The sequence below is a fragment of the Salvia hispanica genome, chromosome 4 (assembly GCF_023119035.1).
Source record: "Salvia hispanica cultivar TCC Black 2014 chromosome 4, UniMelb_Shisp_WGS_1.0, whole genome shotgun sequence".
Classification (NCBI taxonomy): domain Eukaryota; kingdom Viridiplantae; phylum Streptophyta; class Magnoliopsida; order Lamiales; family Lamiaceae; genus Salvia; species Salvia hispanica.
This window is the reverse complement of record NC_062968.1, coordinates 32,869,605-32,891,390: the sequence shown is the minus strand read 5'-3', so window position 1 is coordinate 32,891,390 and position 21,786 is coordinate 32,869,605. Positions and strand designations below refer to the sequence as shown.

General features: G+C 37.2%; 6 protein-coding genes, 1 long non-coding RNA gene and 2 other non-coding genes across 9 annotated transcripts; 4 read left to right on the top strand and 5 right to left on the bottom strand.

Moving 5' to 3' along the window:
- The first annotated feature begins 762 nt into the window (after positions 1–762).
- LOC125220931 lies at positions 763–1,314 on the top strand. The gene has a single exon (XM_048123059.1). It carries the CDS (start codon positions 763–765, stop codon positions 1,312–1,314), a length of 552 nt encoding a protein of 183 aa, XP_047979016.1.
- Positions 1,315–1,964: 650 nt separating this feature from the next.
- Positions 1,965–3,308, top strand: LOC125221911. The gene is made up of 2 exons (XM_048124239.1): positions 1,965–2,318; positions 2,906–3,308. The coding sequence occupies exons 1-2, from the start codon at positions 2,083–2,085 to the stop codon at positions 3,306–3,308; spliced, it is 639 nt and encodes a 212-aa protein (XP_047980196.1). The 5' UTR covers positions 1,965–2,082.
- A 60-nt stretch (positions 3,309–3,368) lies between these two features.
- LOC125221909 (delta(8)-fatty-acid desaturase-like) lies at positions 3,369–4,870 on the bottom strand. The gene has a single exon (XM_048124238.1). It carries the CDS (start codon positions 4,868–4,870, stop codon positions 3,512–3,514), a length of 1,359 nt encoding a protein of 452 aa, XP_047980195.1. The 3' UTR covers positions 3,369–3,511.
- A 4,041-nt stretch (positions 4,871–8,911) lies between these two features.
- Positions 8,912–9,702, top strand: LOC125224548. The gene is made up of 2 exons (XM_048127965.1): positions 8,912–9,465; positions 9,547–9,702. Exons 1-2 carry the CDS (start codon positions 8,967–8,969, stop codon positions 9,552–9,554), a joined length of 507 nt encoding a protein of 168 aa, XP_047983922.1. The 5' UTR covers positions 8,912–8,966; the 3' UTR covers positions 9,555–9,702.
- Positions 9,703–11,358: 1,656 nt separating this feature from the next.
- On the bottom strand, positions 11,359–11,442 carry TRNAL-CAA. The gene has a single exon. It is a non-coding gene; the product is annotated as a tRNA-Leu (tRNA).
- A 2,697-nt stretch (positions 11,443–14,139) lies between these two features.
- On the top strand, positions 14,140–14,919 carry LOC125217833. Its single transcript, XM_048119382.1, has 2 exons — positions 14,140–14,331; positions 14,403–14,919. The coding sequence occupies exons 1-2, from the start codon at positions 14,302–14,304 to the stop codon at positions 14,766–14,768; spliced, it is 396 nt and encodes a 131-aa protein (XP_047975339.1). The 5' UTR covers positions 14,140–14,301; the 3' UTR covers positions 14,769–14,919.
- Positions 14,920–16,321: 1,402 nt separating this feature from the next.
- LOC125224265 lies at positions 16,322–17,370 on the bottom strand. Its single transcript, XR_007176848.1, has 2 exons — positions 17,239–17,370; positions 16,322–17,160 (listed from the first exon to the last, which is right to left on the bottom strand). It is a non-coding gene; the product is annotated as an uncharacterized LOC125224265 (long non-coding RNA).
- LOC125185823 lies at positions 16,821–16,972 on the bottom strand. Its single transcript, XR_007170313.1, has one exon. It is a non-coding gene; the product is annotated as a small nucleolar RNA snoR145 (small nucleolar RNA).
- A 336-nt stretch (positions 17,371–17,706) lies between the features above and the next one.
- Positions 17,707–18,600, bottom strand: LOC125220930. The gene is made up of 2 exons (XM_048123058.1): positions 18,250–18,600; positions 17,707–18,084 (listed from the first exon to the last, which is right to left on the bottom strand). The coding sequence occupies exons 1-2, from the start codon at positions 18,598–18,600 to the stop codon at positions 17,707–17,709; spliced, it is 729 nt and encodes a 242-aa protein (XP_047979015.1).
- Between the last annotated feature and the right edge of the window lie 3,186 nt (positions 18,601–21,786).

Genomic DNA, 21,786 nt, shown 5'->3' with positions numbered 1-21,786 from the left:
CCCGACGACTACGATTTGAGTACATCGGATGGCTGCAGACGGGCCTTGACTCGAGCCTTGTTCGATGCCGTTAATGAAGCTAAGGCGGAATGCTTGGCACAAATGCAGCGGGAGCAGGCGGCGGCGGAGGCGCGGGTCCCTCGCCCGATACGACGTCGGACGTTTGTCCCCCGCGAGCACGACGTAGCGCACGAACGTCTGTTTGCAGATTATTTTGCCGAGAATCCAAGGTGGGGCCCGAATGTTTTTCACCGCCGTTTTAGAATGAGCCGAGATCTTTTTCTCCGCATTGTGCACACGTTGGAGGGCCGTGATGAGTACTTCCAGATCGGGAAGACGAGATCTCGTAGACCCGGACTTACGCCATTGCAGAAGTGCACGGTTGCGATCCGCGCCAGTTGGCCTACGGCACAACAGCGGATATGTTCGACGAGTACCTTCACGTCGGGGATACAACTGGCCGCGAATGTCTCAAGACTTTTTGTAAGTTAGTTGTGGAGGCTTTTGGCGACACATATTTGCGACGCCCGATTGCTGACGATTGTCAGAGCCTGATGCGGATGCACGAGACGGTGCACGGCTTCCCTGGGATGCTAGGGAGCATCGATCGTATGCACCGGCAGTGGAAGAACCGCCCGATGGCCTGGAGAGGCCAATTTACTAGCGGCTACAAGGGCAGCCACCCGACGATGATCCTAAAAGCCGTCGCTGACCACCGCCTCTGGATCTGGCATGCCTACTTTGGTGTAGCCGGGTCGAACAATGACATCAACGTCCTCAACTCGTCCGCCCTATTCGCCGATCGTGCAGGGGTCGCGGTCCGGCCATTCAGTTCACGCCAACGGCCGCACACATCATATGGGGTACTACTTGGACGATGGCATATACCCTAGGTGGCCTGTTTTTTTGAAGACGATCAGCTGCCCAATTGGTGAGAGGAGAGTCTTGTTTGCGGCAAAGCAGGAGTCCGCGCGGAAGGATGTGGAGCGGGCTTTTGGGGTGCTCCAATCGCGGTGGGCAATCATGAAAGGTCCGGCGCGTTTCTGGTACAAGGACGTCATCGCCGACGTCATGTATGCGTGCATCATCATGCATAACATGATAGTCGAACAAGAACGTGGCCATGTCACCAATTGGGTGGATGATGAAGCCGGATCTAGCTCCAGCACGGCGACCTCGCCGGTCACTCGAGGATTACCGACTGGCTTTGGTGCGGTTTCTACAACGACAGGCCTCAATGCGCAATCAACAAGACCATACTCAGCTCATGACCGACATGATGAAGAAGTTTGGACCCGCAACCGCCGTCGTTGAGAAATTGTAGTTTTTTTTATTTCGTATTGTAATGTTTGAATTTTAATGAAATGAAGTTAGTTTTCCAAAATAGAAAAATGCTTAGGGCGTCGCTTAGGGCGGGTTATAGTCCGCCCCACTGCAGGTGGAATAGGAGGAGGATAAAATGTTGACATGGCGGTGCATAAGGCGTCGCTTAGGGCGTCCCATTGTGGATGCCCTAATGAGATAGGCTCAGATCTTTATTAATAATATTTTAATTAATTTTTATTCTATCTCTGTCATTATCTGTTGTACTTTAAAATTCATGCACATTAAAAAATTCATACTCCGTGCTATTTTTAAAGAGAAGTATTCCACATGACCATGAAATATGGAGTCGTACTGGACACAAGTTTTAAGAAAAGTAATAGAATGTGAGTTGAAAAAATTGGTGACACGTGGATCATACTTTTATATATTATTTTTATAATAAAATGTGAGTGTAAAAGAGTTAGTGGAATGTATGGTTCATTATTAAAAATGATAAAAGTGAAAGGTGACAAATTTTTAGGGACAGATGAAAAAGAAAATATATAACAAATTTTGAAGGACGGAGGGAGTACATGTCGCGATACTTCATTTATAAACCGAATTATCCAAAATCCAAAAACTTATCCTCATCCCTCGCACTGCCAACCAACAAGGTATGGGCGAGTATTCGGAAATTTAAAAATAGTAAGAAAGAAATTCAAACAAATGCAGATACCCGGTTAGACTTAGATCATACCTATTCCACAAGCATCGCCAATGGAAATTTCTTCCTTCACTGGAAGAGGAGCTCCAATTCGATGGACTCCACAAACAAGAAGCAGAAATAATGTTAGAATAAGTATGTGTTCCGTGATGGATTCGGAAATGGCGGTTTTGGATGGTGTGAAGGCGAAGCAGAGGGATTACTATCTGAATACGGGTTACGCTATCCGGACCCTCCGTCACGACATTCCGGACCTCTTCACCTCAGACCTCAGCTTTCATATCTATCGGTTTATACTCTTATTTGCTTTTACTACTTTATTTTGCTTAATTGGGCCAACTTCATTCCTTCATTTTTATGTGATTGATGTCACCTCACTTGCTCGTTTTATACCATTATTTAGGATTAGATCGTAGTGTAAACACCCAAATTGAATCAAGCCAAGTGTAATGGGGCATTTGGAAATGGAATAAAGCCAAGTGAAGTGGGACGATTGATTGCGTGGAGAGTAGTGGAAATAAGTGAGGCCATCATCTACCTGAATTAACTAGACAAAGTTTGGTGATGAAAAAAGTAGTAGAATCATGAGGGGTGAAATTGAGTGGACATTGTTGTAGCTTCTTCTTTACTTCTTTTTTCTACAGCCAAACTCTGAGGTTGATAGTTAAAGAAAAAAGTATTCTTCAGTTGTGTGTTGAAAGCTAAACAATTTCCTACCGTTACCAAACTCATTTATATGAATAAATTTGCTGCTAGATATCCAATGTTTATATCTGTCATAATTCATATGCCATGTCAAGGGGCATTGCTTCAGTTTTTCCAATCCAAACAAATTAAAATTGGACAAATATCAAGTCTTGATTGTGTTTTGCGCAGGGACGACATCATCTTCAGAGACCCGATGAACGCTCTTGCTGGCATCGACAACTACAAATCAATGTTGTGGGGTTTGAGGTTTCACGGGAGGATATTTTTCCGGGCTCGGTGGGTCGACATTGTGAGTGTGTGGCAGCCCGTGGAGAAGAATACGATCATGGTGCGTTGGATCATTCATGGCATCCCTCGAGGTCCGTGGAAGAGCCTTAGCAGATTCGACGGCACCTCAGAGTACAAGCTTGACAAATATGGCAAGATCTATGAGCACAAAGTTGACAGCGTCGCTGTAAATGGACCCCAAAAACACCAACTACTAACAGTGGAGCAACTCATTCAATTAATAGGTTGCCCCTCCACCCCTAAACCAACCTACTTCCAATCTTCCTCGTCAACACATATTTAGACTACTCTGTATGTAAACCAACGAAACATTTACTAAATATGAATACTGGGCAACAGATTGTATGCAGAAGGATATAAATACGTATAAATATGCTGAAGAACAACTTCAAACACATAGGGTTATCACAAGCTGTTCGAGATAATTGATCAGCTTTTCTTTCAAAAATAATTTCAAAACAAAAAACAAAATGTGGTTGAAATCTCTCATCCATGAGTGTTGACAGCTTCCCACAGCAAGTTCCTGGGAGCCATGGAGAAATCGCGGGCCTCAACCGCAGCGGTTCTAAGCGTACGCAGCGTCCACTTGTTCGCCTCGACGAAGGTTAAGCTCCGGTAGGGCAGGTTGTGCTTCTTGCAGAGATCTCTAATGATGGGGGAAACTTTCCTCAAATGGCACCTCGGCAGCCTGGGGAAGAGATGGTGCTCCAGCTGAAACTGCAGACCGCCGAAGAACCAATCCATCCAAGAAGGGCAGTCGATGTCGATGGTCCCGGCGGTCTGTTTCTCGAACCAATTGTTCCCCTTGGGCGGGCCAACATAGACGTCGGCGGCGAAGTGGTTGAGCGTAAATTGGATGTGCTGGATGGCGCAGACGCAGAAGCTGGCTAGCACGAAGAGCACGCGTTCGGTCCAATTAGGCAAGCAGGAGACGAGGAGAGGGAACCATGTCCAGAAAATCATGATTCCTAATATGTTTAGGGCTCGATCGGGGACTCTGCGGTTGGAGAGGAGAAGGAGGAATGTCTGGAGATAGAGATTGACTCTGGCGACGCACATCACGGGGTAGTAGGTGAGGTGTTGGTAGCTGATGAAGAATCGGGCGATTGGATCGAATTCGAGCTTTCTGTTGTAGAATTTGGAGGTGAGGTTGGTGAAGAAGCGGGTGGAGACGGCGAGCATCGGGAGGTGCTGGAGATCGGGATCGTAATCGAGGCTGTTGCAGGCGATGTGGTGCGCGTTGTGCGTCCACTTCCACCAGGCAATGCTGATGCCGGTGAGGCAGTTACCGGTGAGGATCTGCGCCAGTTTGTTGAATCTAGGGCTAATCATGATGTTGTAGTGGCCGGAGTCGTGCCCTAGGTAGGCGACCTGCATCCAGATCAATCCGAGGAGGCCTCCGGAGAGAATGTGGGTGAGGAAACCGTCGCAGCGGAGGACGCCGTAGAAGCAGGCGGCGAGGAGCACCGAGATGAAGCAGAGGCTGTAGATCACGCCGTGGCCTTTCTTCTCGAACATTCCGGATCGGGTGAACTGCGTCGCGAGGTTGCGATAATCGCGAGACATGTCGGAGACGTGGAAGTCGCGGAGGTGGTAGCCGGTGAAGAAATTGTCGAGGTGTTTCCAGGCGGAGCCAGGGTGGAAGGCGATGAACGCATCGGTGACGTCCTGGCCGCCTAAATTGAGGAGTGGAACCTCGCCGCCGGGGTGCTGCTTCGCCCAATCCGTAACGTCGTAGACTTTGCCCTGGATTGAGAGCCACAGATCGCCGGATTTGTTGTGCTTGCTTAGCTCTTCGGAGGTGATGTACTTCTTGTCATCAGCGGCAGCGGCGGCGGCGGCCATTGTTGATCGATGCGCCAGCTCTCGCAACCTGACGAGATCTGGAGTCAGATAACCGATTGCAGATCCACTTTCTCTCTCCTCCTATTTTGAATCCGCTATACGTTGTGAAACACAGTAATCGCAGTATCTGATTGAAGAGCTTATCAACGCCTGCGTTTGAATCTGGAATGCCGAAACGAAATCGATTGATTACTATATCAATATGCAGAGAGAGAGAGAGAGAGAGAGGGGAGAAGAGGTCGTATGATAGTGGAATGCGCGTGGACAGCGAAGCATGCGGCGAAGTGGTGGAAGCTGTAGAAGTCCTTGGGCTCTACACAGCCTGCCTCTCACTAAATAAACAAGAAATCGAATAAACTCATCTTATTCCTTTTCTAAGTAGAAAGGGAAACGCCTTTATTTCATAAATTATAAAGATATGCACAACATACTCCATTTTTTATTGTTTTAATCTGATTTGGATTATACATTGTGACGATAATAACAATAATCTGATTTAAATAGGTTCAATTTAATATTGACCCTAGAAATTACGTTAATAATCGAAATCTAAGTAGGCAATTAATGCGGTACTCTATACTAAATTAGTATTGCCGATAAAATCGTTAAAGTAAATAAGAAAAGTTTGACGTTGAGATACTAAATAAAGTTTGACGGTGGGATATAGGAGTATTAATTAAATTTAATGACGACTAAAAACAAAGGTTTATAAGTGGATGGAAAAGGTAAAGGCGACAGCTAATTTTGGTTAACTGTTGAAATCAAAATCGTGGCCCTCAATGTGCCAGATAGAATATTGAATAGATGTGGTGTTCTTGTTTTCACGTTCAGGCCGGTTCGCAATATAATTTTAATTTTTAATCAACCAAAAATATCTACTCTTATTTAAATATTTTTTATTTTTACTACTTTATTTATTCTTTCTCTATCTTACGACGTCCATGTATTTTTATTCTTCTTCTAATGTCATCCTAATTGTTATTCATTTTCCTTTTTATTCTTTGGTATACCATAAAATCTGAACTTATGTATACCACTTACTTTTACGTTTAAAAATACATAAATCAAAAGCCCCACTGGGCACTGTGTGGCATTTAATCACTTCTTGTACCATTAATTTTTAAAACTGCTATTATGGCATTCATACATTTATTTTATCAAGTAATTTAAGATAAACTGTAGGGGGTGGATATTAAAATAAAATTTTATTATTGTGAGGACTTGCAATTTAATTACACTGAAATAGTACTATAATTTTTGCTCCCACAAGAAGTCGAATCCAACAATGAAGATACACCCCGTACCTAGATATTCACTATTTAATAATTAAAAGTGATTCTTATATTTTGCAATAAAAATGTTTTTATTTTAACATCTCCTTATACTTATATACTAATAATAATTCTTTTATATTTACAATTCTTCAAAGCGATGATAAGACTCATTCATATTTGTTACCTATGTCTATTTATATCCAATAGCTTTTTATATTTAGAATTCTTCAAAGCTATGATAAGACTCATTCATATTTGTTACATATGTAATTACTATTTATATTCAATAGCTTTGAGTATGTTGCATGTATCAATCTCGCTTTCATAATATAAAAATCATCTAAAAAGTCTTCATTTTTATACTTTCTCTCTAAATGGTTTATTCTATTTAATTTAATGAAGCAAAACACTATGAGTTCATATAAAATACACCACTTTTGTTTGTAGAAGATTATCTCCTAAGTCATATCGTCTCCTTTTTACTCATACAATTAATCATATCATCATATTAGAACATGATATACATTTTGTGAATTAAACGCCCAAAACAATAGGTTCATTATAAGTTTTATATGTTTATGTTCTAAGTTCATTTAAATAAAACAACTAAATTAATTGTAAATAGATTCATTAATTGCTCTATAGTACTCTACTACATTTTGAAATTGTGATTTCCAAAAAGGCAATAGATTCGATATTAGAGCATCCGCAATGGTCGGCTAGCGACCGGCTAGCCGATTCGTCGCGCTAGCCGATCGGCTAGCCGAACCATTGCAATCGGCAAACGCGATTTTCGGTGGTTTTCGATTTAGTGTTGCTGACGTGGCAGAGGAGAGAATGGCTACGGCCTAAGCACCATTGCGGATGCTCTTATCCTACAATGATAACAACAAAATATGCAACTCTCAACGGCCAGTAATTGATGTTGTCAATTCCAACAATTAGTTCTTGATCACCACTCTTTACTCAAAAGTACTTACTCCATCGAATCTCATTTGACAAAAGTTGATGCCGAAATATTTGGTGAAATTTACATACACATCTTAGGTAAAGAATGGTGATTTATTTATAGGAGGGGACCTTTAATTTATATATATCTATATATATATGGAGTATTATTATTGTCGATTTTCCGACTAAATTGTGTTGGTCCTAGTACCTTTCCTGGCGTTTACTTGTGCTTAACCCAACATCTCTAGGGACCCCTGTCTCCTCACACATTTTGAAATTCAAAATTCAACTATTTTAATAGTATTATTGTATGCACATGAAAATTTTGAAAATTTGTGTAACGTCTTGGTAGTCAAAATGATAATAATTCAAATGCGTTTCATGCATGTGATGGTCTTATTCATGAGTTTACTTTACACGTATTTGTGTTCAACAATACCCATTTCTTTTGTTTAATCAACCATTAGATAAATGAGTTGATGCAGTTCCAGCAGGCCAACGATGCCGAAAATGTTTTCTATTTCAGAATGACTTGAAATTCGCATTGTATTTTTTCTCTATAAATACGATCCACGTCTTTCCATTGGTATACTTCAATAATCCCACAAGCTTAATCAGCTGCTTGTTTGGACAAGATAGCATATAATTTAGGTTTGCTGCTCTGTCTCCATTCTCTCTTGTCTCAAGATTTGGATTAATATTAGATTATTAGTAATCAATGAATTGTCACATAGACAAACTTTTCAAGATTTGTGGGATAATTTTATGCGATACACAAACACTTGTAAGACTATTTCTATCAATGATCCTCAATCAGTCTAACTAAATGTAATGAAAATATTCGTTTCTCTCTGATCATAATCTCATATTACGAATATTCATTTCGCGCCTCATCAACATGGTTTAGGGTCATGAGTCTCTAGCTAGGGCTTGAGGCACAGCTGTAAAACCTTGTTTAATTAAAGGAGGTGAATTCTTGGCAGCATGTAAATGGCAGCTTCTGATATTTTTTAAGGCACAGAAATCCATTGGCTGGAGCATGGTCCTTGACTTATTCGGACAGTATCTTTCTTCCCATAAAACCTCCTGGAAATGATAGTACTTAATTTGTTTTATGATAGACATGGATGGCCCTTTAGTTTTACTAATGTTTTATAAATGGGCTTTAATAATAGTAATTCATATATCCACCTATCTCCTCATTCAAATATCTTCTCCATGCCCCATCAATTATTTTTGTGTGATCACAAAATATATTAGTATTGTTTAAGTTGAAAGTTCTTCTTGCAGCCAGCTCTGATATACATTTATAAATTTCAACTAGTACTTAATGATAAACGTAATACATATCTCATGATATAGTAGTATTAATTAATCAACTCTTAATTATAGCATATATTATGTCGCGTTTTTTTTTCCTACTTGACCATAATTCTAATGCCAATTTTGAAAATCACGTATAGAATCCATAGAGGTATGCTTCATTGAGTTGGAACAAAAAAGTATATTACTTTTTTTATCACACCAAAAAAGTATAATACTATAACTCTATAACTAAGAAAGGCATATTCAATTTCTAATAAAACCCCATGCACAAATGATGTAATTTAATTACCTCATTTAGCAAGGCTCGATTTCCTTTCTAGGCGCATCATAATCTTGACCCTGCCTACATACTTTATTAACTTCCAAATATTAATTTACTGACATGGACAATATCTCTTTGTCAAATGTCGATAAAAATAGCAAAAAATCCAAATCAACATGCCATGTGGTGTTGTTCAACTCACTATATATACCAATATCACTCCCTCACGACCCTGTCTCATTTTGATCATTCAAATCCCTTCAAACAAATCAAGCTTCCATTAATGGAGAACTCATTAGCCACAGAGAGCTTCTCCTACAGCTGGCTTACACACACACCACCACCACCACCTCCCAACCTCAGACAAATCGAATACGACGACAACTTCCGCTTCATCGTCCCTACATCTCCCAAATTTGTGAATGCGGGCGACATATTCTCGGACGGGCAAATCATGCCTGTGTATGCCACGGGAAAATCACCGGGAACGGAGGCAGCCTCCGTTCCCGGCAGAAACCGTTATTACATCCTCGCCAAGTGGCGGAGATCTTTGCACAAGTGGTTATGGTACGTGCATAAGAGACTACGTTGCTCGAGGAAGAGAAGCCGAGTCGATGATCTTCAACGGAAGGTGATGAATTTTGGTGATTTTGATTATGGTGATGAATTTTGTTGTCTGAAAATAGACAAGAGTCCGACTTCAATGAGCCCATGCCGCTCTAGTTGTGATGTAGATGACAACTCAATCACGGAAGCTATTCTCTATTGCAAAAAATCAATAGGTTTGTTTTTTTCTCAAGATTTGTTATCATGTCTCCAATTTATCGTTATCATATTAATGTTTTTTTTTTCTTTTTTTTCAGAAAAATAAGGAGAATTGTGCAAGGATTAAGATAATGCATGCATTGAGAATTAGGGATTCGAGAGATTGATATATTGTCGATCCTAATTTTATTTTATTATGCGATTGTGAATACTATTAACAGTAGTAGAATATGGAGTATATATTTTGCTTTCCATTTGTTGAATCGGAAATAATTGAGATGGTTTTGGAGAAGGATATCATCATTTGTGATTTTTGAAAAGAAGGGAAGAGTTTCTTATCAGATAGGATAACTAATTGGCATTTTCTATGTTGATATTGCAATTTATATATGGTGAGAGGGGTCACATGTTTCAGTTTTAATGAAAAATGGGTCTCCTTAATCATCAAATTAGTTTGAAATGCGTAGCGATCTAATAAGAAATTAATATAATTAATTCTTGGTTCATTGCTAGCTTAGAGTAATAAGAGAAAAAATGGGATAACTATGATTAAAGAATTAATTAGTAGTAGGCCATAGTGATAGACTAATGATTTCTAAATCCTCAGCCAATACAAACGTAATTAATATAATTGGGTTGAAAGAAAAACAACGAAAGACAATTAGCTAAGCGGGGTCCATGCAGACATGATATGCCAATACAATACCATTACTTTAAATTTTGTATGCATATTATATGGTCTAAATTTTATTGTCTTTCATTGCAACCGTATGTATGGAATTAGGGCAGGACAGCTACTAATTAAGATTTGATGTTTCATGTGTATTTAAAAACTAGCCACGAATAAGATAGGGGGACCAACCCCTCCAATACATCCTACTTGTCCTAGCTAAATGTTATTACATCATTTTCTCACTCATGTTGGCTTAATTGTGCCCTAATTTTACTCCACATAACAAAATAAAGCAAATCGTGACGAAGAAAATGTTGCAAATTTAGTTCGAATTTTTCAGCTTTTATTGTAAGATAGTAGTTCGCATTTCAAAAATTTACACCATCGAGTTTTCGAGGATTAACTTATTATTGATTTTTTGAGGAATAAATTACCCATTGACCTTTGAACTGTTGAAATCACATTTTCAAGTCATCCTTAGAACCTATAGATAGGCGTGAATATGAAAGAGAGAAGCATAGTACTGTTTAATTTTTACACGCAACAAATCTTTCTATTCCCACAAGCTTCTTTAGGAGCATTGTTTGGTTGATATTCATAACTTCTGTCAAGTTTGTTGGTAGCGGCAGTAGAGTATCCAAGATTTTTGATTTGGGAGTGCGATAATTAAGTATAGTGACTCGAAGCTTCAAAATCCGACTTAATTCAGCATGCTCTAAGATTAACGTAATAGACCTTCAGGTCATTAACATATGAATTAGTATTAGTTATTTAAAATATACTTATAACACTAATGTAACTGTTTATTGTGTAGAAGGAAATATGTGTGTCATTTCACTTGCATGCATTTTATTCGGATAAGCAATCTCTTGTATTTAATTTTGGGTATGGGATAGTCTAGAACTCTAGAAAATTTGGCAGCATATGTGCAAAGCTTATACTTGGCCCAACCATTATTAACTTTATAGATTGTAATTATTTATAGTATAGAACACATGCTCTGTTTTTGTTACTATCTTTCAAAGTTAACTTACCGAAGTACTAATATTTATCCTTCCAACTTCGCATTTTCAACTTGTTTGTTTTCCTTTTCTCTCTTTTAGAGGAGTAGTATTTTATGTAAACTTTTCAATTACTACAATTCCTACTGCTACTCAAATGTACACATATTCATTCACATTTTGGTTGGACACGGAAAAAAAGTCATAAACAAAAAGAAAATGCAAAATAAAAAAAATGTCAGAAGTGGGATTTGAACCCACGCCCTCGTAAGAGGACCAGAACTTGAGTCTGGCGCCTTAGACCACTCGGCCATCCTGACTTGATATTTTATGTTGTAACAAACATACTTAACAACTATTTCACACTTTAAGACATTCATATTACTAGAGTACTATTTAACATATACTCCCACTATATTGTTAGTATTGAATAATTCTTGTTGGTCGTTATATAGTACCTAATAATGCTATATAGAAGCATAATGTTAAACTCATTCGAAAAGGCACACTGAGTTAATGAGATTTGGGGAAAAGAAAAGCCAAGATAACACGAAGACAAGTTATAAAAGAAAAAAATCAAAGTTTACACGTTTTGAGTTGGTGCAAACAAGGACTTGTCTTGGGTGAGATTAGGGGACCAGAGACAGAGAAGCAAGCATGTCGGAGAAGGTCGTCGTTCAGCCTTTGTTTTCTGCACTTGAAAAAACACACTAAGAGTGAGGCCAATGAAGCAAAAGGCTGCAAGAAGATGTGATTCATGAGGTTCAAGACATACACTTGTTTGTGAGAGTGTGTGAAACTAGAATGAAAAACCTATTTAAGTCCACTCATTTTGGGACCATTACTCAATGTTGTGGTGTCTCATTTTGGCTTTCAAAGGGTGGGTTGATTAATGTTTTTTGGCTTGGCAACTTTAATATGGCTTGACACTTCAACCACACTGTTTACAATACACGCGTAAAAAACAACTCAGGAAAGAGAATAATTTTAATTTTTTATGAAATTAAATCGAATATTTAACAAAATTCGACCTGTGGAAAAATTTTAAAAATAAAGAACTTATTGAAAGAAGTGAGAAAACAGAACCATCTTGATTCTTGACTATTGTTAGTGGACCCTAAATAGTTTTACGCTTGTATTGGAAAAAATATAAAATAGCATTTGGTGGAAAGATTAGGTATAGTTTTATTAGGTTAGTATTGGAAAAAATAAAACAAAAGCATGCGGTGGAAGTGGAACATCAGGTATTCTTATGGTAAATGATTATAGTCATAGAAAGGCATTTTTTACTTTTTATTTACAGTATGTGTGTCGTTAAATGATAATCAATGTAAAACAGTAATTAGTTTGGTTTTAAGCATATCAAAATAGTTTAATTTTTTTTTTAACTTTATATATGGCATGAAAAGTCATGAACTTTATTAGACTGTGTAAATTTTACATCCGACCTGACCCAATAGATTTCCGACACAAACTTATCCTACGTGGCGCGCCGAAGGCGTGACTTGACAACTCCACTAATTCTGATTGTTTCTCTTCTATCTTTGCAATCTATGACCCCATACTTATCACAAACATACAAGTAATACAAATTAAAACAAATAAATCGAATTCAGCATAAAAGTAGCACTAATTCCATAATTCGCATTGAACCCTAAATTTGTCATTTGCCAAGTCATGCCTCCAACACGCCATGTAGGATAAATTTGTGTAAAAATATATCTGGTCGGGTCGGACGAGAAATTTACATAATCCGGTAAAGTTCATGGGAAAAACCAAACCATTTTAAAAGTTCATGACTTTACAAACAATTTGCAAATGAAAAAATTACTTAGAAAGATTTAGCTTATAGCACCTTAATTCACTTATATAAGTTATCATATACTCCATCCGTCCCGCTTTAGCAGTCTCATTGACTTTTCTGTTCTCATTTTGTAAAAATGATAAAAAATAGTTAAAGTGGAGAAATGGTAAAGTAAGAGAGACAATAATGTAGATAAAACTCTTCTCTATATTATCCTCTCTCTTAATTTATTATTTCTCCTTTTTAATTATTTTTTATCATTTTTATAAAAAGAGGGAAGAAAAGTCAATGAGACTGCTAAAGTGAGACGGAGGGAATAGTATTTGTCACGTTTTCAAGTGTTAAGCTCTATTTTCCATCTTAAAAGTAGTCAAGTAAAGCGTAAAAGAAACTACAACGATTGAGTAGACAAATTTACTAAGGGTGTGTTTATTTGGTATGATGGGTCTTGATAAGGCTTGACTATCTTACTTATATCATTGCTTTGTTTGGTATGATATACAACCCCATGGACCCGGTATATTCTCCACGACCCGCTCGCAATTATGATAGCAACCTCCCAACACCAGATTCGCATACCCAGGCCTGCCTCCCCGATAAAGAACTATGTCATTGTTCCGGGTAGGGGAGTTTTTGAAGCATTGTCTAATACGCCCCCCCCCCCATCCCTGAAGTGGTGGCATTTTTTGGGCCGTTTTGGACGTGTCATTATGGATGGAGATTAATAATATTCGTAATCTTATAAGATCTTTTAGCGTAAAGTGATATTAATAATATTTGTAATCTTTTAAGATATTTAGCATAAAGAAATATGCTATGTTACCACATGAAATACACATTCTTAAAAATTAATAATAACTAATTTTACATGTTGTGGTTAATATAAAAAAAAATGAAAACAATATCGAAACCGTAATTTTTATTAATTTACACAAATAAAATACAATATGAAATATATGTTCGCATCATAAAATACCATATAGGCCATGATGTGTCATATACTAGCATAACCACTTGTATATATAATTTGCACCATATATACATATATTTGTAACAATTTAACACGTGTTTTGTATAAAAGAATGATATGTATTGCTTGTGAACATCCAAATACATGCAAACATATGAAGACACGTGTGTTTCATCAAAATTTATTAATTCAAAAAATATTAACACTCATTTATTGCACAAAACTAAAAATAAATACTCTCATCTCCTCGAATGCATGCAAATACGCTCTTCAATCACCTCCTCTCCACCTTTTGCATCTAAAACACGGTACAACACCGAGGTCGGCTTCTCCCTAACCATAGACTTGACATTTATCTACCATCATGTTTAATTGCCCAACCACAACAACCATTAATGAAGATGGATGAAGTATCGAATTGCTGGTGTATATAAGGTAAGATAAAGATAACAAAATTACCCACTGAAACCCATCTCGTTGAAATGAACCTACCCATTGGTCCACAGGCAGCTTTCTTCTACCGGAGGAAGTGGATTCGAGAGATGGATACCCTCCTTCTCTCGACTATGGTTAATATGAGGGGTGGTTGGGAATGGGACGACGATTGCGGTTCTGAGGAAGTGCTTCACATTCTCCGTGGAGTGATCAACCCTCCTTTCGGCGCTGAGCTTTCTACCGAAGATATAGCCGTTCGAGTGAAACTAATGAAGGCCCGACACTTGACGTTCAAGAAAGTTATGAGGACGAACCGAGCATATTGGAATATGAAAGACAAGGTAGTGTCAGCCGACGAGTCGACATGGAAGCTGATTTTCCAGGCACATATAAATCCTCTCATCAATATATTGTTGTGTAGTTATTGTGTTAATTAATTTTACAATTAAAATGAAATAGGGTTGATGAGGACAAAGTTGGGAATAAGCAATTTTAACGAGGACAATTTTGTCCAATCTTGTTGCTATTAGAGGTTTTATACCAACCAAACCTCATACGAGATATGGTGTTAAGACAACAATCATGATTTGGCTGATGGAACTCACCCTATCTGACCAATCCCCATCATATCAAACAAACACACCCTAATTATATAGCACCTAGCTATAAATAATTAAATATAAGTATAAATAGTGACTGCAAAAAAAATCCATTAGCGTGTATTAAAATACTCGAAAATACCTAAAATATAGATTTAAATATTATTAAAAGCAATTTCAAACACCAAGCTTGGAAATATTTAAAAAAATAGTTAATTTCATTAAAAGTAATTTTGAGCATTCAAAGGGCTCGAAATTTCTAAAAATATATTTAAATAAATTAAAATCAATTCCGATTGCTATTAAATATACTCCTATTTGAAGGAAGTGGTCAAAAAGTATTTTCTTGATGAAATTAAGTGGTGCTTGGTAAATCCTGCTTTTCACTGAGTGATGAAAATGCAGGAAACATTAAACTTTTTAAATCTATTCACTCCTCCTTACGAAATTTCACATTACTAATTAATTTATGCGATCAATAGCATGTGGTTAAAATATTATCAACAATTCATGGCATATATATTACGGTAGTTCGACTAGTCATGTCAACTTTCCGGTGTTGAAAAAAGGAGATAATACAAAATTATTAAAAAATAATTACTGATAGTTCATAATATGATTCATAAAATAAAGTTAGTGCAAGTAAATGCCCAATGAAAATATAGCAAACTTTTGAGACACAAAGGAATAAGTACAAGTTATTAATGCAAAAGATTCTTCAAGTATGAATGGGTAAGAATGTGCAACACTCCACAATATATTAAATTTTCTTTTTTTTATCTATTGCTTCTACAATTGAAATAATAATATATTTTTTTCAATAATGGAAAATTCTGTAGACACGATCACTAGAACGCGGTTAATACCGCTCATATAACTAGATATAATAAATTTCAACCAACTGAGAATCAATAAATTGGGTATATTTAGAATGTAAAATGATTAGTTTTATGCAAAATTAGAATTAGAATTTCAATAAAGAAAGAAGTCACCGCCAAATTATCCATTAGAGTAGATAATTACGAAATCTAAACAATGGCAATACCACAACATACAAATACAATAAAATTGATTTTGTCAAGTATTCTTTGGAGTCAATGTATATAGCATAAAGATAAGCATACAGACATTTTTCATTCGTAAAAAATATGAATATGAGTATAGATCTAAGACTAAATTTGCAGCACATAAACATCCAACGTAAACGATACGAAGAATTTTAACACCACAGCTCCACATGTTATAGGTTCTTGAATGAATTTAACTTCAAATCCAATTAATTGTACTAGTAAATAACCAACAGATCGATTAAATCCGTTATTCGCTCATTATTAGGTTCGCATTAACATTCGATATTTTGATAGTGGTAAAATTTGAAATAGTGTAGAAAATAACATAACGCATTATTGATTCATTAAAAACACGAAGATCAAAAGAAAAAAGCATTTGAAAAAAGTACTTATTCATCGTTCAACCTAAGCTTCTCAGCGAGCTTCATCTTAAGTACGGTCAACATGAAGTTGTGGAGTTCAAGGGCGGCCTCGCTCATCACCGACTTATCTTTAGCCAGCAGTTTGAAGTAATCTCGGGCAATTATATTATGATTGATGCTGTCAACAGCCTCGGAAATTCTATCAAGACATGAGTTGGATGGAAGCCGCGAAGCACTAGCTGTAGAGTTCTCCATAATCGACTTATTCTCCATAAAAAGATGTAGAAATTGAACGAAGAATGAATTGAAAAGAAAAGAGGAGCAAATATTTAAAGATTTTTTAAATTCAAAATTCGAATCCACTTGGCAGGAAATCAATCAATGACATTTAAAATGAACTAAAATTAGAGGAAGCATCATTGCACAGCTCATCTGAAAATGAAAATTGGGGATAGAATAAAAATATAGCCAAAAGGGTTCAAAACGCATCCAAAATTAAAATTTCCAGAAGCGCCGTTTAAGATGGCCGCAATCGGTGTGCGAAGGTTTAAATTTAGTGTTAGAGAGGTGTCGTTCGAGACCGCTTCCTCCCCGCTGGGAACCTTCGCCTATCAAATTTCTATACAGTATTAATTAACAAATGTGTGTAATATCTGAAGATATGGAGAACCTAACCCGAATAAACAGATCCGGTTCGGCGATCAAAATTCAGAACATTAATATCTATCTCCGAAGGTAAACTTGACTGAATCGGCATTTTAATAATCGCCTCTCGTCTATAGGTCCTTCGATCTAATTCTGGAAATTCATCCAAATTGGAATTTCAACAAATGAAAATTAGTGGAAAATGAAACACATTGCTCAGGGAATACGAACCAAAGAGCAGCAAGATCTGCTGCAATCGCAATATAGGTATTTCTCTTCATCGCTACTTTCAACCAATGCTACAAAAACAGAGAGATACTTAAAAAAAAATAAAAAAATGAATGACTGGGGATGAGAAAAATATTAGGGTTATCTGATGCACCTGTGCCTTTCACAACTTATATAGAACTGCGTTAGTTTGATAGGTTAACGGGCCGGTCCACTTAACCTAATTAAAGCCCAATATTATATGGAGCCTCTGAACTGGTTCATTATCTGGGCTTTTCAATTTATTTATAAGGTGCATCGCCACGTCAGCATTTTATCCTCCTTCCATTCCACCTGCAGTGCGGCGGACTATAGCCTGCCCTAAGCATTTTATCTATTATTTGAATATTTAAATACTTCAAAATTTGGAAAAACAACTTCATTTCATTAAAATTCAAACATTACAATACGAAATAAAAAAACTACAATTTCTCAACGGCGGCGGTTGCGGTTCCAAACTTCTTCAATCATGTCGGTCATGAGCTGTGTATGGTCTTGTTGGTTGCGCATTGAGGCATGTCGCTGTAGAACCGCACCGAAGCCCATCGGTAATCCTCGAGTGACAAGCGAGATCGTCGTGCTGGAGCTAGATCCGGCTTCATCATCCACCCAATCGGTGGCATGTCCACGTTCTTGTTCGACTCTCATGTTATGCATGATGATGCACGCATACATGACGTCGGCGATGACTTCCTTATACCAGAAACGCGTCGGACCTTTCACGATTGCCCACCGCGATTGGAGCACCCCAAAAGCCCGCTCCACATCCTTCCGCGCGGACTCCTGCTTTGCCGCAAACAAGACTCTCCTCTAACCAATTGGGCAGCTGATCGTCTTCGAAAAAATAGGCCACCTTGGGTATATGCCATCGGCCAAGTAATACCCAATATGATGTGAGCGGCCGTTGGCAGTGAACTGGAAGGCCGGACCGCGACCCCTGCACTGATCGATGAATAGGGTGGACGAGTTGAGGACATTGATGTCGTTGTTCGACCCGACTACACTAAAGTATTCATGCCAGATCCAGAGGCGGTGGTCAGCGACGGCTTCTAGGATCATCGTCGGGTGGTTGCCCTTGTAGCCGCTAGTAAATTGGCCTCTCCACGCCATCGGGCAGTTCTTCCACTGCCAGTGCATACAGTCGATGCTCCCTAGCATCCCAGGGAAGCCGTGCACCGTCTCGTGCATCCGCATCAGGCTCTGACAATCATTAGCAGTCGGGCGTCGCAAATATGTGTAGCCAAAAGCCTCCACAACTAACTTACAAAATTTCTTGAGACATTCGCGGCCAGTTGTATCCCCGACGTGAAGGTACTCGTCGAACATATCTGCTGTTGTGCCGTACCCAGCCAACTGGCGGATCGCAACCGTGCACTTCGCAACGGCGTAAGTCCGGGTCTGCCGATCCCGTCTTCCCGATACTGGAAGTACTCATCACGTCCCTCCAACGTGTGCACAATGCGGAGAAAAAGATATCGGCTCATTCTAAAACGTCGGTGAAAAACATTCGGCCCCACCTTGGATTCTCGGCAAAATAATCTGTGAACAGACGTTCGTGCACTACGTCGTGCTCGCGGGGGACATACGTCCGACATCGTATCGTGCGAGGGACCCGCGCTGCCGCCGCCGCTTGTTCCCGCTGCATTTGTGCCAAGCATTCCGCCTTGGCTTCATTAACGGCATCGAACAAGGCTCGAGTCAAAGCGGATTTTCTTTTTAACCAAAGAAAATGTTGCATTACGTTCTTGCATATGCATTCCTTACCATTACCTTTGAAAACCATTGTTTAGCCCAAATGAGCCTTGCAATTGATCAAACTGCACTTCTTTCAATCAAACAACACATCATCTCTGACCCTTCTCATATACTTGCAACAAATTGGACTAATTCGAGCTCCGTCTGTAGCTGGATCGGCGTCTCTTGCAGCTCGCGCCACCACAGAGTATCCGCATTGAATCTCTCTTACATGGGTTTCTCTGGCACCATTCCCCCACAGATCGGGCAACTCTCCTTCCTCGTCTCCCTTGACTTATGCCACAACAGCTTCAGAGGTTCCATCCCCAAAATCTCTCTCAAACCTAACTAATACTCAAGCCAATTATCCTTAATTTTAGATGCTTGTTAGCGTAAAATCAATTATCGTATATTATTTTCCAAGCCATCAATATCATTAAATTTCTTTTTTATCTTTCTTTTTCGATTTTCTGCATCTTGTTCTTATTGTAAACAAACTTTTCTACCACAACGTCAATACTTCTTATTAATTTTCTCTCTCTTCGCCTAAATTACACTATTTCATTGTTAGTTTCTGAAAAAAAGAAAATGACATTCTTTTTTATTACTCTCTATTTTTTATGATAAAATAATAGTGTAAAAGAATAAAAAAATGAGAATTTTATGATAAAATAAGGTTTTTAATTGGTAAAAATTAAAAGCATAGATTTTAATCAAGAGACAACTATAAAAGCATAGATTTAATCAAGAGACAACTAAAATGCGAAAGAAACAAATTATTACATACTACTACTATGTAAAAAAAGTGAATTAAGTATAATGATATATAACAAAGTAGAAAAAAAAGCGTAAATTGTATAAGCATATTTCCAAACATACATGAACAAAGGCTAAAAATACAACCTCAAACAAGCATATATGAAAATTATAATAAAAACCTAGGGAAACACATGTATTATGAATTTATGATGTATACTATAAAAAAGGATACGAAAAGTAAATAAAGGAAAAAGGAAAGATAAAAAGAATTTAAATGATATTGATGAAATGGAAATTGTGGGTTTGTTAACAAACATCTAAAACTATGGAAATTAGCCTACGTGGGATTAGTCGCTCACGTACGCTCACATTTGTTATGCAGCAGATCTTTTTTCTCCTAAATTGATAGGTTTTGTCTGACTAGTATTAACACCCGTGCTATGCATTGGACATAAGAGTTTTAAATAATGGATACAAAATATAATTTTAAAATTAATTTTATACATAAAATGTTTGAAATTTAGATTATGTATTTTTAGTGTATAATTGACCCTACAAAAATTTTACTTTTTAGGGACACAAAAGTTGAGACGCAATTACTTGCATTGAAAGTTTTTAAAAAACAACAATAATTTAGGAAACAAAAGAAAGTGTTTTTAAATTATTGATCAATTAACTTAATCTTTTGTTGTTTTAGGACGCTTCCATTTACGTGCTCAAATTTTTGTTGTTATACTACAAATAAGAACAATTTTTGAAGTGTTGGTAGTATATTTAAAAACATAAACTAGCGTCCTTAACAAATTTTTTGTGGTAACTATAAATTTATAGAGATTTAGATATGTAATTAGTATACAATTAATGCAATATTAATGATATACTATTTTTTTTTTAATCTCTAGATGGCAAGAAATTTTTTAATTTAAAAAATATTTTTTTAAAATAAAAATTTTGAAATTTAGATTATGTAATTTTAGTGTATAATATAAAGATATTTGGATATGTAATTAGTATAAAATTAATGTAATATTAATGATTTAAAATAAAAATTGTGAAATTTAGATTATGTAATTTTAGTCTATAATATAAAGATATTTGGATATGTAATTAGTATAAAATTAATGTAATATTAATAATATAATTTTTTGCATTTTATTAACGTTATTTTTATGTGTTTATTTTAATTTTATATCAAAGATAAAAATAAATGGAGTATAAGTTTAAAATAACTTAAAAAAATTTTAAAAAATGAAAATGTTTTATGATATCGAGCATCGACGTGTAAATTGTGGGTAAATGATGACACAACATAGTTGGAGTATGGGGGAATTATGAGTTGCGGATGTTTTTAACCTCATCTCAATAAGAGTCTTTTTTGTCATCTTGGGTTAGTCCTTTAAAAAATAAGTATGTAGTGTATTTTACTTCACTTACTATAATGATAATTATGTTTCACATCCTCTTAACTCACTATATTATCATTTCACTATAAGACTAATATAAAATTGAGTATTTATTTTTCACTAACTTTTTGACTCAGTCATTTCTTAAAACTTATGTCGAAAAAAGTACACTTAGTGTGGACGGATTGAGCAAAATATTGCATTGTGGTCTTTCCTTTTTCTTGTTGGTAAATATATACTTCATCCGTCCCATAAAAATATGTGCACTTTTCATTTTTGTTCGTCCAATAAAAATATGGGTATATTCGTTTATAAAAAAATATCTCAATTTATTACCCTTACAACTTATATCACCATTGAGGGCATCCGCAATGGGGCGGACGATGCATCGTCCGTCGCATCGTCCGCCGCTGCAGCATCGTGAACGATGGGTTACCCATCGTCCGCGCTCGATACATCGTCCGCGGACGATGCGCGGAGGATACCCATCGTCCGCCACTGTGGACGACGCGGACAATGGGTCATGGACGATGCGACGCGTTTCCGTTTTTTTTTTTTATTAAATTTTCAAAAACCTATATATTCCTCTAATTTTCACTTCATTTTTCACTCACTT